The 19,094-nt window shown below is 36.0% G+C and overlaps 1 protein-coding gene across 5 annotated transcripts; it reads left to right on the top strand.

Annotated features, from left to right (window-relative positions):
- Positions 1–811: 811 nt before the first annotated feature.
- On the top strand, positions 812–18,726 carry LOC121250281 (cinnamoyl-CoA reductase 1). 5 transcript variants are annotated; one of them, XM_041149359.1, is made up of 5 exons: positions 812–945; positions 15,605–16,111; positions 16,201–16,550; positions 18,076–18,242; positions 18,596–18,726. In XM_041149359.1, exons 2-4 carry the CDS (start codon positions 15,638–15,640, stop codon positions 18,239–18,241), a joined length of 990 nt encoding a protein of 329 aa, XP_041005293.1. In that variant the 5' UTR covers positions 812–945; positions 15,605–15,637; the 3' UTR covers position 18,242; positions 18,596–18,726. The 5 variants fall into 5 exon arrangements, with proteins under 5 accessions (XP_041005293.1, XP_041005296.1, XP_041005298.1 ...); XM_041149362.1 differs by having other exon boundaries at positions 815–945; positions 15,590–16,111; XM_041149364.1 differs by lacking the exon at positions 812–945 and adding an exon at positions 970–984 and having other exon boundaries at positions 15,590–16,111.
- Positions 18,727–19,094: the final 368 nt, after the last annotated feature.

A 19,094-nucleotide genomic window follows, 5' to 3' on the forward strand; every position in this document is an offset into this window, starting at 1 on the left:
TTCCTACAAGACCGTTTTTCTTTCATCCTTTTCTTTTTTAAATATTTTTAGAAAGATGATTAAAAAACTTACAACCATAAACATTGGTTGGGTTTAGAGTTTGAATACCTTGGTCGGGTTTAGAGTTGAAACTTTTCTGCATTAAAAAAAGAAATGATATTTACAGTCATAAAGTGTGCAAGCGCGATGCATTCCTTGTAAAAAAAATGAGTAAATATAGAACCCACATGAGAATGAATTAATTTTTTAATAGTAGACTTCACTTTTTTTCAAAAGGAATGCACAACACTTGCACAATCTAAAACTACATCTAGCATTACTCACATTTCTCTTTGTTTTTACAAGGTATCAATCTTTCTATTGTCCAGATTGTCCACAACGTCATTTCCCACTTCCTTCAGTTTTCACTTGAAATGAATTTGTAACCAAGTCCACCATCGAGCACCATGGAATGGTGGAGGAAGGCATGTGTCGGCTGAAGAGAGGAACAACTGGGAAGGAAGACTCTGGAAGGAGTTAAGGTTGAAGCCCTAACTCACGTGGGGAGTGAACTGAAGTCTTCAGTGGAGAAGTGAACTCAACTGAGTTCAGTTGACTGAAGGGCTGGGCTAATCGTGGGCCGGATGTTTGGGAGCCTAGCTCGTGGCTTATCTAAATTCGATTACCTTCTTTAGTTATCAGTAGTGGGTTAGTGTGCACTGGGTCGTGGGGTCTGTCCCTAGGTTGTTATCTTCCTTTGGATTTATTTGTTTTGTTTGCTTTTAGATATTTGTTATTTATCCAGTCATGTACAAGGTCTGTGGCCTTTTTCGTGTTGTAGGCTTTTGTTATATGGAACACTGTAGCAATAATGAAGGACATCTGAAAAGTAATGAAACCCTAAATTTCTCTTTCCTATCTTTTCTCTTTATTTTCTCATCTCTTTCTGGAGGCGCTCCCCTCGAAGTGAGTTTATCCATGTGTGTGATTTCCCTTCAAGATCTGGTGTGTTACAAGTGGTATCAAGAGCCACCGATTTCTCGCCACTAATTACAATAATGACATAATGGACAAGACTAAACCAGCTACAAGATGGGCTCATTGCCCTAAAAAAATCATCAGAATCCCAGTACAATGAGCTGAAAAAAATCAACTGAGGCAAAGTTCTCACACCTAGACACCAAAATAGCTAAAAAGGCAGAATGAAGCAATAGTACAACAACTAGCTATTTTAACATGTGAAATACAGAAAAGAAATCCACATGTCAGCCCTAGAGATTCTTCTTCAAGTGAATAGTTGAGGCAGGATTCAGAAAATATGCAGCTGCAACAACCTTTCTAGCAACACCAATACAATAAACAAACCCATCCACATCAACATCAGTAAGACCAGCAACTGCAACAACCACATCTCGACGAGGTGTAGGCTAGAACAGTGAGATTGGACTTTCTTGTTTTCAATGGTGAAGACCCCGCAGTTTGAATTTACAAAGCTAATCAATTTTTTCATTTTCATAACACATTGCCACATCATCGATCGAGGTTTGCCTCTTTTCACATGGAGGGAAAAACCCTCATTTGGTTCCAAGAAATGGAAGACACTGTCCAGACTCGAGGTTGGGACTCATTCACTAAGGCACTGTTGATTAGGTTCGGGCCTAATGCATGACCCTATGGAAGCCCTCATTAGATTGAGGCAAATTGGGACAGTAGAGGACTACTAGGCAAGGTTTGAAACCTTATTTAATAGATTACGGGGGCTGTTCAATACCTACAAATTAAGTTTTTTTTAGCAGCTTAAGGGACGAGATTCGGTTAATTGTACAAATGTTCAACCCCACCAACGTAACCACAACCTATAACCTAGACAAAATACAAGAAGAAAACGTTAACTTGTCCAAAAGAAACCCCTGATCTAGCATAAACTACGTCACTACAAGAAAAAGTAGTTTTTGCTGCCAAAAGAATTCTCTGCAAGCAATTTTTTGACGTAACAGAGGATTTTCACTATAGCCGCATTTTTCTAGTGGCGACTTTTAAATTCGCCATTACAGATACAAATTGTGGCGACTATAAATTCGCTGCAATAGATATTGTCATGAACAGTTGTGAAATTACAGGTTATTATCCTGTTGCAGCGGCATTATTATCGCCACATTAGTCCATAATATCTAAATGAAGGTAAAAGCACTGTTTGTCTCTCTGCAAAATCTATTTCTCCTTCCTCACACCGATACTCTTTTTGTATTCTCTGTGACCCGTTGATTTCCATTGGTGAATCTGATTCCACCTCCTGGACGCCGTCTCTCCACCTACCTCGCCTGGCCAGTAAGTCTTCTCTGTCTCTCTCTTCATCTTTCACCATTCGTATATTTCTTTCTCTCTCTCTCTCTCCCTCTCTCTCTCTCTCTCTCTCTCTCTTGATAACTTTCACTCAGTTCCTCTCTCTTCCTCCGCAATCAAGGCTGCCCCACCGTCGCGTGCCACCTCCTTTCAATCTGTGTGATACTTCTCTCACTCACTCCGTGTCTATCTCTAGCTCTCTGTTTTGGGTATTTGTATTTATCTAGGTTTTTATGTTCAATTGTTGTAAATAATGTAAAATTGCAATGCGTGCTTGATCTACATTAGGAATTCTTTGATGCTCAAGGATTGTTTTGATCAGTTTTTCATAAATGAGTAGCTGGTTTTTCATAAATCTAATTTCATGGCTCCAATGCATTTTAAGTTTTTTACATGTCCAAGCCCATATAATATATATATATATATATATATATATAAATATATAAATACACACACCCAGTACTACTCCATTATCAATAATATTGGTTTATATATGTTCATCTAATTATACTTATAATACGGGTACTGTCTCAAATAAACTTCTAATTAGAAAAACGAATTTTAGATGGTAATTATGGTGGTGGTACAGGTACTTGATTAATCTATAATAGAATTGTTATAAAGGGAAATGCATAGTTTTCTTTTACTCTCTGGTGCAGGATACGATTAATTAGCATGAGCTTATATATATATATACATATATATATATATATGTTAATATACTTTTTAGAAACTATCTGATCTTTAGCTATGAATTAGTTCCCGTAAGTTAAGCTAATTAAGTAGAATGCATGCATATGCAGCATATGTATCAATCCTCAAGCACTCCCAATTACAAATCCACAGCTAGCTAGAGTTGATACTATTCATGTTGATTATGACTTTGTCTAATATTTTTCTTTTGGGATTCATTCATTTCCATTGATAATAACCAACTAGGTAATATTTTTGTTGAGAGTCCTTCAATGAATGGGTTCGTGTTGGCTATGTTTATGGGTTTCCTATGTAATTGGCTTGGTGAAAATCGTGTACTCTGAATCAGAATACTCCATTGATAGTAACCAATGTTTTTCTCTTTTTACTAATGTATATTATATATATATATATATATATATATATATATATATATATGGTGTTGTAGATAAAGAGGGAGGTTGCCACCTTAAAGCTCCTTAAACATGTATACGTGGTCAGATTACACGAGGTATACATGTGCATCCTTTTCTTATCTTCCCTTTCACCTTGAACCTCCTCAAACATTCTTGGTTTGTTATCTTCCTCTTAATCTGTCTTATAACTGTGAGCATACCTTCTTATTGCAATAAATGATGGCCTTATTGCAATAAAAGAAATTTATTAGCTTATCTAGACATGGCTTTGTGTAGTGGAATATTTGATAACACATATAATAAAATATTCCTGGTGTGGTATGGGCTTGGAATAATTGCACTTTGTCTCATTGTTTTCTTATTTGTCTAATCTTTATTATGTACAGCAATCAAGGCCTAAGGCTAGTTGGTTGTTCTTCTTGTAACTCCCCTGTTGTGAAATGTTATGCAAAACACACACACCAACGATGACAAATAAAGTAAAAGCAACACAATCAAGAACACGACATACAATATACGTGATTTGGTAAATTGCCTATGTTCACAGAGCTGTAGAAATCTTATTAACCAGAGGAGATTGTAATCACTCAATCTCTACTCATACTCTTTAGGACTTTTTGTTCTCTTACACAACATGCACTCACAAGACAGTTGTTCTCTCACAAAGTATGCTTGAGGCTGTCCAACACAAGTCTAATATGATATATTTATAGTGAATGGCGCTGGAAACCTAATCTGGCAAAAACTACGTACTTCACTTGAGCGGAGTGTCGAGCGCAACTTGAGCGAACAACCAAATGAACAATGGCTCGAGCAGAGTGTCGAGCAAACACTAGGGTTTGTGTCTCGCACAAGCGGAGTGTCGAGCGAGACTCGAGCGAACTCTCTGACTTGATCTTCGCTCGAGCGGCATGTCGAGCGATGTCGAGCGAACTTTGGCTCGAGCCAACTTTCAGCAAATATCTTTTTCAACTCCAAAACCAGTCTCCACATATACCCCAACAATATCCCACTTGGAGATTGGGTCTCCACATGCCAGCCACTGTTTCCAGCCAAGCCCTATCATCTCTGTAGCTCACAGCTCCCGTCTTTAAGTTAGAAGACGCACTGAAGTCAATCCCGACTTCAGTCCTCCACATACATCGCCCTTAGTCAGCACATCCACAAGGCGATTCACAACTCCCACTGCACCAGGAGTATCTGGTCTCGAACCGATCTTGACAACCTTAGCCAACTTTCACAGGCTTTCATGAGGAGCGGCAAAGCTGATTCCCTTTGACTTTCTCACATGTTTTGCGCAATCAAGCATACCTTTTTGCACTCTTGTATTTCCCTGCACATCACTGGACCCTGATATTAAATACAAAGAGTTAGATCTCTTATTATGCTAGGACCAGTGCACCTTTAGTGATCTTCCAAGCTCCTCCAGAAAACGCCACTGCAAAACCGCTGTCATCAAGCTGTCCCACAGAGATAAGGTTTTTCTTTAAATTTGGAACATGTCTGACTTACTGTAAAGTCCACACGCTCCTGTTTGGAAGTGTGATGTGTACATCACCCACTCCCACTACATCCAATGCCTCTCCATCAGCAGCATACATCTTCCTAAAATCACCAGCAACATAATTCTGCATGATTTCTCGATGTGAGGTGCTATGGAATGAAGACCCTGAATCCAACACACAATCATCAATTAGACTGTGCACTGTAAGAAGTAAGGCATCTTGAATTTCTTCTACCACTACATTCATAGCATCATCATTAGAGCTTTCTTGATTCCTGCAGTTTCTTTTGATGTGGCCCGGCTTGCCACAACTCCAGCATGTAATCTGCTACCTAGATCTCATCTTGCTATTTCTCCTGCTCTTGGAGCTTGACCTATCATGTCCTCTACCCTTATTGTCAACAATCAGGGCAGATCTTGAACCCAAGGACTCATTTGAGTCTCTCCTACATACCTTTTCAGCAAGCACCATGTCACGTATGTCATCGTAGTTCAGTTTTGTCTTGCTGACTGAACTACTCACAACCATCCTCATGTATGTCATTGTGTGCCACTGTTCTAGACAAGGTTAGCCAAACAAGCCCTAGAACCTGTCGATCTAACAGGGTCCACTCAGCATCAGTCATGCTCTCTAGCTCTTTCCCAACAATGGAAGGTGGAGCCTCTTCCCATAGAGATAATCCTCAATCTGCATCTTCCAGTACCCAAAATTAGTACCATTGAATTTCTCGATCCTGGGTGCGTTCACTTTATCTCCAGCCATCATTCTCCTTCAGATTCGACCTTGGCTCTTGATACCAGTTGTTGTGAAATGTTATGCAAAACACACACACCATTGATGACAAATAAAGTAAAAGCAACACAATCAAGAGCACGACACACAATATACGTAGTTCTGCAAATTTCCTACGTCCACAGAACTGCAGAAATCTTATTAACTAGAGGAGATTACAATCACTTAATCTTAACTCACACTCTTTAAGGCTTTTTGCTCTCTCACACAATATGCACTCACAAGACAGTTGTTCTCTCTCAAAGTATGTTTGAGGCCGTCCAACACAAGTCTAATATGATATATTTATAGTGAGTGGCGCTATAAACCTAATCTGGCAAAAACTGCGTACTTCGCTCAAGCGGAGTGTCGAGTGCGACTCGAACGAACAAACATTGGCTCGAGCAGAGTGTCGAGCAACACTAGGGTTTGTGTCTCGCTCGAACGGAGTGTCGAGAGAGACTCAAGCGAACTCTCGGACTTGATCTTCGCTCAAGCGGTATGTCGAGCGATGTCAAGCGAACTTTGGCTCGAGCCAACTGTCGAGCCAACTTTCAGCAAATATCTTTTTTAGCTCCAAAACCAGTCTCCACATATACTCCAACACTCCCCATGGGCATGTTGAATGTAAACCCATATAAATGGTGTGGTGGTATAAGCTGCTTCTTTATTCTTGGTGATAACATGCTCTAGCATCCAAGTACCTTCGAGAAACACTGACCCAGTAATTTGGGGGAAGTACTGGTATATATATGCACTGATTTATTAATGGAAATTAATGTGCAAACTGAGCTTATATATATGTTGGACTATATATATATATATTGAAGTTTGGCAATGCTTGTTGAGTGAGTCAATGGAGGCTCCCATCTGATTCATGGCTTCTGATTGTACTATGTCCCCCTTGTTTAAATTGCCCTATCTTATTTCAACCTCAGCATTGTTAAGAGGTTTTACATCACTTTCATTGTTAGAACATTAAAAATTTCAAGATTTAGACTTTGTCTCCAGTGTAACTCTCTTTTTTTCTAGACTTAGGATGCTGATATCGTTCCCTTCCCTTTTTCTATTCTAATACATTTTTTAATCCATCAAAACACAAAAAACAAGGATAAATAGATATTATCCTGTTGATGAGTTTAAGTAATTTGCAACGCCAAGTGGATTTTATCAAAACTAATTACAGCTAGCTTAGCCTTTTTGGATATGAACACTGCAACCTTAATGACAATTTTACTGCTTGCATATGTATTCGTATACTGAAGTGCAAGGGATGCCTTTTCCATTTGCCTCATTCTTTAGTGGAAAAAGTATTTACAATGTTTTTTTTACTTGCATTGCATTGTATATCAGTATCTAAATCATAAAGTGTTTTTGTTTTTTATTTCTCAAATAGGTCTGTTGATGGAGATTTTATGTGCATAGCTAAGGTTTGTGATAAGGAAATGAGCTGTTTATGTCAAAACATATATGATTTCTACTCCATTTATTATATTTAGTTGATTATTTATTTCTATTCCATTTATTTATTTGCTCACACATTGCATCTTTCTTTTGCCACAGTGCTACTGAGTTTATTCTATATAAGCTGAAACTGGTAGGGAAGATAACTGAAGTCCATAGTGCTACCGAGTTTATGGCTTAGTTTAAGCTTAAACTGATAGAGAAGATAATTGAATAAGACATTTCACTTGTAAATTTGTAATGGAAGAGTTTGAATATCTGGATGTTGATTAGTCTGGAACTTTTTTTGTGTCTAATATAACACATGCTCAATCATCTACTCTAGTCAGGTGACCATACCATGGAAACAAATGTTATTGTTTTGTATACGTGTATGAAATACTTCCTGTAAAATCAACTTTTCTGCATGGATATGTACTTGATATTGGGATTCTTGGAAATTAAATAGAGTCCTAATACTAATAGATGGTGATCATCTGAATTTTAGTGCAAAATGTATCATCATGCAAAAATTGGGATTCTTGAAAATTGTATGCATATTGACCACTATCCTCCATATTACCTACTTCAACTTGCTCTGTTTTCTAGGAAACAATAACTAGTAAAAGTTGAGGCTGGCAACCTCCATATTACTTCCAACATATTAAGATGATTGATGAACATTACAATTTGTGATATGGTGATACCCACGTTCATTCATCTATATATGCTAATTTAATATTTATCATCACCGTTCTACACTATCAACTTTTTAAGTCTTTTATGTACATTTATAGGACCTATTAATTACATGAAGGACTGCCTTTTGGAAACTCCTCTTCTCAATTTGATTTGATTTGATTTTGATTTGATTTGATTTTATAAAATCATTCTAATACTACATTACTATCATATAAACACTGTTATATGTGCTTTTCATATAAACAATAGGTAATATTATTTCATAAATAATATAAACAATCTTATTTTATAAAATTAAATAAATAGAGTTTGAATGCTACTTAAACAAAAAATATCCATAACATGTAGGTTTAAAAAAAATATCGGGGTTCAACCCGGAACCAATGGGTATGTATGTTTTTTTATTAGTTTCTATACAAAGGTGGCATGCAGGGCCAGATAGAATAGTGATTGTTCTGACTTGCTAGTTTCAACAGATAATTTTTGGAAAAAGAACAAGAGAATCGCCCAAAAATACAGAAAAAATGTTCAATTCAAAATTTTCTCTTCCAAGAATGTCAAAAATCAGCCCACAAGCCAAGCCATTATAACTATAAATCGATAAGAGATAAAATTTTATCTAAAAGTAGCAAAATTGTAATAATCATACCAAAATTAAATAGAAAGGAGAGAAGTAATCAACGCAAAAATCTACCTCAATGAGGGTTCAAAACCACTTCCATAATTACCATAAAAGGAAAAAAAAAAAAAAGAGAACATCATTTCGTTGCCTTGGAAAAACGTGCACGCCAAGCTCGATCACGGTTTCCTATCATCTTTACGCTGAATTGTCAACTCAAGGTACCCAGCGCCATCAACGTGCTGCGGGAAAGTTTAGCATCATCTGACTTGAATCCTCCTGCATCAGATGCATAGACGTTAAATATTTTCTTTTATTATGAATAGGTATGGGAAGCTATAAAAAGGTATGGAAAAAATAGCATACGAAAATGGGTTGGGAGCTTACACCATTGAATAACATATATAGTGAAATATAAAAATTATCTTGATATTTGTCCAAATGTAATTTGAAATTTTTTAGTATTAAATTATAGGAATTAAACACTAGAGAATCTAATGTCCATATATGTATTTTTTACACTAGAGAATCTAACGTCCATATATGTATTTTTTTTTTATATGTATCTAATTTAATGATCAACTTTGTATCCAAATGGTATAACATTGAAGGGCCTGAGAACAAGAGAATCAAGTTTTTTACATTAATGTACATAACTGGTTGTTAATTGTTAGAGAAGGACAAATGGTTGATGTACGATGTGTACATGGGTCCCACCATTGGACCGAAATAGTGAAATATCTTTTTGTGATGGGAAGTTGGTAATAGGCAGGATCACCAAATATTTAGAAGCCAAAATTGGAGGGAAATTAGCCTAACTTTTAAAAGTCTACCAGATGCAAGTCACTTCATGACTTTCAGCCCACTACACGAAAGCAGCACAGTACACAAAAAGTTGAGAGTTGTTTACTTTAAAAGAAGTCTGTTTAGACATGGGTGACAAAGGCGCAGATGAATGTGGAGGCTATTGGAGACATTGATGATATTCAGACTGACCTTTAAGCAGTACTAAGGTCTCGTTTGTTTTCAGAAAACATCTCATCTCATCTCATCTCATCTAATTATTACAACTTTCTCAACTTCCAATACAAAATAAAATTAACAATTCAATTTTTTCAAATAAAAAAAAATAATAATATTAAAAAATATATTCTAATAATACTTTATTCAACTTTTTAATTTTAATCTCAACTCATCTTATTTCATCTGCGAAAACAAACGAGGCCCACTGTATGTATTTTCCTACCACCTCTTTTGATAAAATCTCCACTACTTATTATAATAAGTAGCTTCTTGTGGATGCCACTACTTATTAGCTTCATGAAAATTGGTTTCCTGAGTTTATTTCCCCACATTATTGGGGTGAAGCTAAACTAAACTGAGCTTATTCCTTTTCTCAGCTGAGGTGAAATCAGAGTTTCATTAACAAATTGGGGATTAATAATATGCAAACTAAGCTTATAATATGGTGAAGAAGCCAGTTTAGAGATTTTCTCAAATCCATAACTTATTTCACAAATCTGTAATATGGATTTGCACAGTTTAATAGTTTGTGACATGACCTTATTTCACCTCATTAATAGAGCTAAACTGGGGGTTTAATAAACTGAGTGTATGTACATATATGGTGATGGTAAGGAAAATGTAAGGAAATAGACATGAAATTGTAAGGGAAATCCATAAACCCAGTTTAGTAAACTGCATAAAATGATACTGAGTACATTTGTCAACTTGTCTACAACCACAAACCAAACAGGAATGGAATTGCAGAAGCTTTTCTTGTTGCCATTCAGATTTCATGAAAAAAGTTTTCTTTATGAGTCTACCAGCATGCTTTAATCTTATTATCCCTAAGATTGTTTTATTTATGCATCATTCAGCTTTATCATAGAGAAAGAAAGAAAGTAGACCTTTTGAATGGCCTTGCTTGTGTGGATAATGTAGATAGTTAGTAAAATATAGTTTAATGTGCTGATGAAGTAAGGGCCTGTAGAAATGTTGCATTTTCATGATGATCACCCTATTCTTTATTGGTTTTCACATGACAGAAGCTTTTACAATACAGTTGCATATAAAATCGATTTCCAATCAATTGTAAGTTTGATTTGCCATGAGAGGAACAAGAAGAGGACTTGGTGGACATGCCCGAATGACAAAAACTCACATACGTGCAAGTGAAGGGAGCACATGGAGTGGTCCAACACCTCAGTCGCAACCTAGTAGGTGGACACGAATGGTTGAGCAAAACTCATCATCGGACTACTCAACACAGCTTCCAGAGATGGTTTTGGGTACTGAGTTTCCTCAAATTAGCAATGGTCCAAATACAAGAAATTAGCAATGGTTTTGGACCCAATAGTTGGTTTAGTGATTCTTATTTGTTACTCGTTGATGTCCACATGTCAATGGCAGGGAAACTACCAATGCGGAGGTGTCGTGGACCAGCTAGGTGCACTAAGTTTATGAAACTTCGTAAGCATGGTCTCATTTATTTGAAGATTAATGATGGTGAGAGGGCACCATAATGTGAGAATGCGGTGTTCTTTACAACAAAGGTAACATGGATTATCAAGCATCATGCAACCATGGCTCAAAATACTTGGGATGCTGTAGATACACAAGAAAAAGAGGAACTGATCAATTGTGTTCGGCTATTGAGCTGCTTTCATTAAACTAGGAAAATAGATTAAATTCCAATCATATTTTAAAAATGTATGTCTATGATCTTTATGTTTATGGATGAACCTACCTGACAGTGATTTTGAAAGAGTGTCTAATAGAGACATTCTAGGAAATATTTAGCTGGATGGGTTGATAAACTGAGATTTTTTAATATTTTGCTAACTTTTGTTGGTAGGTACATATTTTATTTATTAGTTGTCTAGAAAATTGTGCATGATTTTGACGTTAGTTATACTTGCTGGATGTTGCTTGGTGGAATTCTAAAAAGTCCTGGATTACAATATTTTGGTGGGATTACTTTGACCCAAGTTGTGAGAAAACTTTGTAAGTATGCTTTAAAACCCATTCCATCTGCATGTATTGTCTCCAATGGCTAAATGAGTTGCTTATGCATATTCTATAAGATTAGTTATGATGTTGGTGATATTAAAACCCTACAACTTGAGAGATGTATACTAGTTATAAAGAAATGTTTGGTAATTTTTTTTGCAATAGACTATAGGTAGAGATTTATGTTGAATATGCATGTAAAGTTTAAGATATTTAATCATCTGTTGTCATTTGAATAACTTGGCTAGTATTGGAATTTAGCAAGTTTTACATTATATTGGGAGATTTGTATAATTAGGTCTAACAATGTTTCTTCACAAGAATAGGTCATTGGGTCACTCTTTGAGAGTATTTAGGTAAACTTAAAAAATAAGCCTGTTTATTAAATGGGATTTATGGTGTGGGTCAACAAGAATTTGTTTTAATTGAAGTGAGGTTTGGCTTGTCGTTATTGGGAATTTTTAAACAATGTTGGTGTTTTCTTCTTTATATCATATGGAAATTAGTCCTTGCGTGCATACATAATTATCTGGCTTCAGAAAACTAACTGGGTAGCACTAAACTTATATATTTGGTGGTGTGGAAGAAAAAAAAATGGCATAAAGATATCATTTGTTGGAATTTTGGGCTTAGGTGGTAATTTCCACCATTCATTCCCATGTTTTTGGATAGGCTATATACTTGCATATCATATAGCCTCAAATGTAGTGCTTGAAAATGTAATGCATATCATATACTTGGATATCATATCACGCTTGCATATACTTGGATAGGTCCTCCATTTTGTGCTTAGGTGTGTGCATTATTATGTAGTTTTATATCATAAATAGGGCTGAAAATTTTCTCCACCCTACAGATGGTTGATCAGTTGTGACCATTGTTAAACCAAAATATGTGAGTTTGGTTTATGGTTGATATGTCCTCCTATTGGAGCTCATGCCTCAAAACTGTTATGTTTGTACATTGATAAACACATAAGGGTCTTTATTCTTGAGCCTAGAGCATTTAACTGGAAAAATTCATGCAACTGCTTGATGCATCTTCTGTTTTCCTATGAAATATGGATGATATAACAGATTTTTTAATGAATTATTGGAGGCTTTTGCTTAGTTTAGTTTGTACATGCAATGAGTGGCATAAGTTTAGTTTGTACATGCAATGACTGGCATGAATTATTGTCTTCTTTAGTTTGTACATGCAATGACTGTCATAAGTTTAGTTTTTGGTTGATTCTTTGTAATTTGTAGTTAGACATCATTAATTACTTGAAGCACATCAATAATTATTTGAAGCATGTGTATTTTCAAGGTAGATATAAGCTTTCAAATGTTGATATCAGCCAAGTAGAATTTTTTAATGCACCAATGAGCTTGCTGGATGCTACATATATGAATTCACTCCCAGGTTTAAATTAATGTATAGCCATGTTGACAACAATTCCTATGAGACGCACATATTTTTCATGTGTTAATTAGTGGTAGTAGACGTTTTTAGGAATTTAAGCAATTGCATGACAATTAGGATCCTACTATAATGTATGATGTGAAAGTAAATGAAATGTTCACATTCAAGCTTATTTGTATGAAAACTGGATGTCAATGTACATGTAAATTATTGACAAAATATATGGTGTTTGATTTATATTAAATCTAAAATAAAAGTCCTCAAATACAAGTTTGACAGAGTACAAAATGAGAGGAATCTCAAAGATATATTAATTTGCTATTGAGAAAGATTCAATTATTCCTTGGTTACGTACGTTACTATTCTTTAGAGTTCTTTCTTTTTGATCTTCTTTATTTTTTCCTGAGTTAGTGCAATGTAATTCAACTTAATCTAATTAGATCCTGTTACCACCAAGATGTTAAGAAATTAATAAACACTACAAAGTATTGCAAAAATTAGTTGTAAAGGTCTTTTTTGTGTCTAACTTTCTTTAATTCCATAATTTATATAAAGAATCATCGATATGCATGGAATGAGAACCTCATCTTAAATTTTTAAATAGATTTGAAGTACTGCTATATGCTAATATATGCTATTTCCCTAACTCTTATTATATATAATATTGCTCCAAGCTTGTAATTTATTTTTGGCAAATTCATGAGTCACACGGCCTGTTGATCATCATCATGGCAAATAATCAATATTTTAAACATTTATTCCATAATTGCATATATCGATTGATTTGCAAACGTAACTGGGTTTAAAACATGAGCTTTCAAATAACGTTGCTGCATGCATTCCAAAAACTCATAAATTTGCTCTCAACTATTGTTTGAAGTTAGCGTTTGCAAAACCCATTGATCTAATTCTACGAGTGGGTTCTTTTCATTTATTCACCACATATCCAACCCATGCAACTGTAAATTTTAGCAAGCGGTGATATTTGGCATTTCCTGCGCCACATCTGCTCACCGCATGTAGAATATTTGAGATTGCGGCGTGGTAATCGAATTCACCACATGTAGAATCAAAACAAATTGCGGGGATCTCGCTCTTTCACCGTATGTAAAATCCCTTCATACGGCGTCTACGAATTCACCGCAAATGGGAACAAAGCTTCTTACTGCCATTCCTAAAATTGCAGTATATTGGATTTTACAGCTTCGCAAATCGCTGTAAATGACTCCAACTTTGCGACGCCTCCTCATCGTAATTGCCCTTCTCCCAAATTGACAAGGCGAGTTTGTTGTGAGAGTAGTCGGCTGAGTTAGCTGCAGCAATTGCAGCTGCCCATGATTTCTCACCGAAACTCCTCTGAGTAGACTTTTTACTTTTGACTGATTAGTGAAGAGTGATTCTTGCAATTTTTGAAAATTTGTTGCGAGAAAACATGGGAAATGCAGAGATCTCACTCCTTGCGAGAAGGGAAATTTCCTGTAGTGTACTCACCTGACTCTGGAATTTTGAAAACACCAAACACTTACCAATCCGAAACCATCAAAAACCACCAAAACAAGCCAACCTTTCCCATCCATAAAATAAGCCAAACTCATATGAAAGAAATAAGGGAGAAAGGGATAAGTTATCATTATGATGCAAAATGGGTCCCTAGCATAGATGTCAAAACTCCAACCGTATTTGCAGAAAGAAGTGTTGCTGGATAGTGACATTAGTGGGGGCCTTGAGGAGGAAGTGTGTGAGAAAGGTGAAGAAAATCACGCTGTTTTTGACACGTCAACAACTCAAACAAACCCTAAAATTTCACTACACGCAATCACTGGATCACATAACCAAAGAACGATGAGGGTGAAAGGAAGGATTGTAAATCAGTGGGCACCATACTGATTGATACCGAGTCTACACATAATTTGTTGCTACAGTGTTGTAGGCTTCTGTTATATGAAACACTGTAGCAACAGTGGAGGACATCAGAAAAATTATGAAATCCTAAATTTTCCTTTCCTATCTTTTCTCTCTATTTTCTCATCTCTTTCAGGAGGCACTCCCCTCAAAGTGAGTTTATCCGTATGGGTGATTTCTCTTCAAGATCTGGTGTGTTACAGAATTATTTCTGTTTAATGTTCTATGGCGATTGATGAATGCTTGGGAGAGTATTGATGTGTGTTAGGTCATCATCTTTTCATAATTTTCTTGGAGCGAGCGTTTGGGCAAATATGGTCAATAATATTGGCTTGCTTTTGTTAACACAAACACATTCACAGTCTGGCCTACGATTCATTGCATCCTCATGTTTCTTCGTAGTTAATCGCGCGCGTGTGTGTATATATATATATATATATATATATATATATATATATATCTGTTTTCTTTTTTCGCCATTGCTCTGTCCCTCCCCTCTCTGCATTTAAATCCAGATTATTCAACGTTTGTACATTTTTTTGGGTAAATGAAGAGGATGGTAGAGGGCAATTGGGAAGGTGTCGTGATCGTAATAACACCTATATTAGAAAACTGTAAGATAAGATAGTTCGCACAAATCACGGACTTGCAGATTTGCATGAAGTTTGAATTAAAATATCTTATCCGATTGTTATGAATTCTGTTGTGAAGTGTAAAGAATTTGATTTTGAATGAAAAACAGAAACCGTGGCGAAGTTGTTCACCTTATTTATTTTCGAAAATAAACTGATTATTTGCAGGCTGAAAAATTATAGATTCAGAATTAAAGCAAAGAAAGAAGAAAAAATATGGCTGAGCATAAGCAGGAGGCAGTCTGCGTGACCGGAGCCAACGGGTTCATTGGATCATGGCTGGTCAAAACCCTCCTCAACTCTGGCTACTCCTCCATCCACGCCTCCATTTTCCCCGGCTCCGATCCTTCCCACCTCTTCGCTCTTCCCGGAGCTAAAGACCGCCTGGTGGTGTACGAGGCCGACATCTTGGATCTGGATGCAGTATGCAAGGCCGTTGATGGTTGTAAGGGTGTCTTCCACGTTGCCTCGCCTTGCACGCTGGAGGACCCAAAGGATCCCGAAAAGGAACTAGTTCTGCCTGCTGTGCAGGGCACCCTCAATGTGTTGGAAGCTGCTCTGAGGTCCAAGGTGAGGCGCGTGGTCCTCACTTCTTCAATTTCTGCTCTGGTTCCCAACCCCAACTGGCCCCCGCACAAAACCTTCGACGAGTCCTCCTGGACCGACCTCGATTACTGCAAATCTCGCCAGGTCTGCTCAATAATCACACTTTTCGATACGCATTAGTTAAACGGTGTTTCTAATTTTGTGATGCATTCCTTGTGTCTTGGGCTTGGTAGAAATGGTATCCAGTGTCGAAGACATTGGCGGAGAAAGCAGCTTGGGAATTTGCTGAGAAGCACGGAATAGATGTTGTAGCCATCCATCCGGCTACATGTCTTGGCCCACTCTTGCAATCTGGTTTGAATGCGAGCTGTGCAGTATTGCTGAACTTGCTACAGGGATCGCAGGATACTCAAGAATATCACTGGCTGGGGGCTGTGCATGTTGGAGATGTAGCCAAGGCGCAAGTTTTGCTCCTTGAGACTCCTTCTGCTTCCGGCAGATATCTGTGTACCAGTGGTATCTATCAGTTTGGTGATTTTGCTGAGAGAGTCTCTAAAATTTTCCCCGAGTATCCTATCCACAGGTTAGTAGCTTAAACCAAAATCCCTCAATTCAAGTATTATGACTTTGCATATTTGATATGTGCAGGCTAATCATACCCAAAATCCATGTCTAGGAGTAAATAAAAAACTTTGTTATTGGAAATGAGATTTGAAAATTGCAGACAGATCCAACAATACAACTAAAGTGAGGTGAACTAAAAACATTCTATAGACACAGACTTAAACAAGCATTCACAATCTACAAAGTAAAAAAATATAAAGCAATAATTAAATCACAAAAAGATTTTGTTGATAAATCGAAAAAATTGTCAAAAGAAAAAAATACTGTGGATGCTCAGCCACCACCCGAAATATACCGAGAGAAGTATTTTGTTACAACCAATTTAGATAAAGCTTTGTAGAAACTGGATATGGCTTGCAACACTAAAAGTGACCAACTCAATCTCTTCACCCACAAATGAAGCCATCCACTCCACGTAATCTCTTATAGCTCTGATGAATTCACTGATAATATCTAATCTCAGGATGATCAATAGCACATGTGCTGATGAATTGTGTTTAAGAACAACAATAATAAGAAAAAACCCAGTTTTTAAAGCACAAGAAAGCCCAAGGTTTTTTCCCACTCTTCAATAATAAGGAATCTTGCAATTATGGTCACATGAACATGATTGATCCCTTCTTCTTGCAATCATATTCCATTATTGCCTGTCAGTATTTGGGTGCTTCTATATGAGCTATAATTTGGATGTTTTTGTTTGTGCTGTATGAGATGAAAATCTTTTGTATGATTCTTATAAGGGGAGTTCATTGAGTTTCTATACCTGTATCAATAAAGTTTATGATTGGGTTGAAGACTGTCTTTAGATTCAAGTGATTGCAGATTATATGACATTCCTTTGCATGTGAATATATTTAATGTTCTATGCTGAATTATGCTTGCTTGTTTTTTAGTAGAAGTAGATACAGGTTGGTCAATCCTGTCAGTTAATCGATGGTTGACATATATAATGGTCCTAATAACGATTATGCACGAATTTCATGTCTATCTCACATGCATATTGCAAGGATATCTCAATTTTCATTTGATTTAAAGATCTAACACTTAACTCACAAACGCTATGAATCATGCTCGAAGTGTGGATGTCACGGGTGTGTAGAAAAGTCTCTGTACCAAGTTTAGTACAACTCATTTCGGCAGAGTGATTAACCTGCATGAGTGTATTGATAACCGAGAATGAAGTTATCTTGTCATTTATTATATTTCATTCGTAAATCTATCATCTAATGTCACATTATGGGATGATGAGAGGATGATGATAATTGAGATGATAAATAAATTTTTTCTTTATTCAACTCGCATCAATTGATACTTCTTATTGTTGTGCATCTCCACTTGCTCTCAAGAACAGAACACAAGTTATCAAACTCGTCATCCAGCTTTATCAGCCATTTTGACCTTTCAGTCTTCCACTTTTTGTATTTTTTTAATAGAAAAACATATGATTCCATGTGGCGGAAGTTCATAACTTGAATTAGCTACAGGTTTACTGGGGAAACGCAGCCAGGACTGACGGCATGCCAAGATGCAGCGAGGAGATTAATCGATATGGGTCTGGTCTTCACTCCTGTTGAAGATGCTGTTCGGGACGCGGTGGAGAGCCTCAAAGCTAAAGGCTTCCTGCCCCCACAAACTGCACAAACTGCATAAGAGTTAGCGCATGTTTGAGATTGTAATGGAAAATATAGCTTATAATTTTAAAACTTATAGCTTATAATGTAAATAATAAGCTCTATAATTCAAAAGCTGTTTACTGTTTGATAAACATGTATATAAAACACTTTTAAAGTTAGTTACATTAATTTTTTAAAAATATATAGTTATCTGCATGAGCTTATCTATAAAAGTTTCAATTTGGTGTTTTTAAAAAAAAATAGATTTTCAACTTTTGTAGGTGATTAAAACTCTTTTTATAAATTTATCAAACATATCATTTTTTCTTTAAAAGAGCTTTTAAATAGTTAAAAGCACTTTTTAAACTTTCAAACTCAATCCCAAACAGGCTCTTAGGCTATTTAGTTATTATTATTTTTAATTTTAGTATATAACAAGAAAACTTCCATGTTTCATTGCTTTATCTATTAGTTGGACTCTATTAATGGCAAAGGTTGCAATGAAGCTTTTATTTTTATTTTTCTAGAAGTGATCCAATTACTTCCAGCATCCTGTTTCTCTTTGGTTTCAATCTGCAGATTGAACATAAAATCATTTTCTCACAGTAATGTGTTGCTATATAATTAACAACCTCAGTCACATATTACTCATTAGGCCTAGTTTGGATAGTGAGTTTAGGTAAAATGAAAGTTAAATAAGATATTGTTAGAATATAATTTTTTAATATAATTTTTATTTTGATATTTAAAAAAGTTAAATTATTTATTATATTTTATTTAGAAGTTTGAGAAAATTATAATGATTAGATTAGATGAGATGGTTTTACAATTTTATTAAACGGTACCTTGCAAGAAACCATTATTCTTCTTTTACTTAACCATATGTGATG

The sequence above is a fragment of the Juglans microcarpa x Juglans regia genome, chromosome 2D (assembly GCF_004785595.1).
Source record: "Juglans microcarpa x Juglans regia isolate MS1-56 chromosome 2D, Jm3101_v1.0, whole genome shotgun sequence".
Classification (NCBI taxonomy): domain Eukaryota; kingdom Viridiplantae; phylum Streptophyta; class Magnoliopsida; order Fagales; family Juglandaceae; genus Juglans; species Juglans microcarpa x Juglans regia.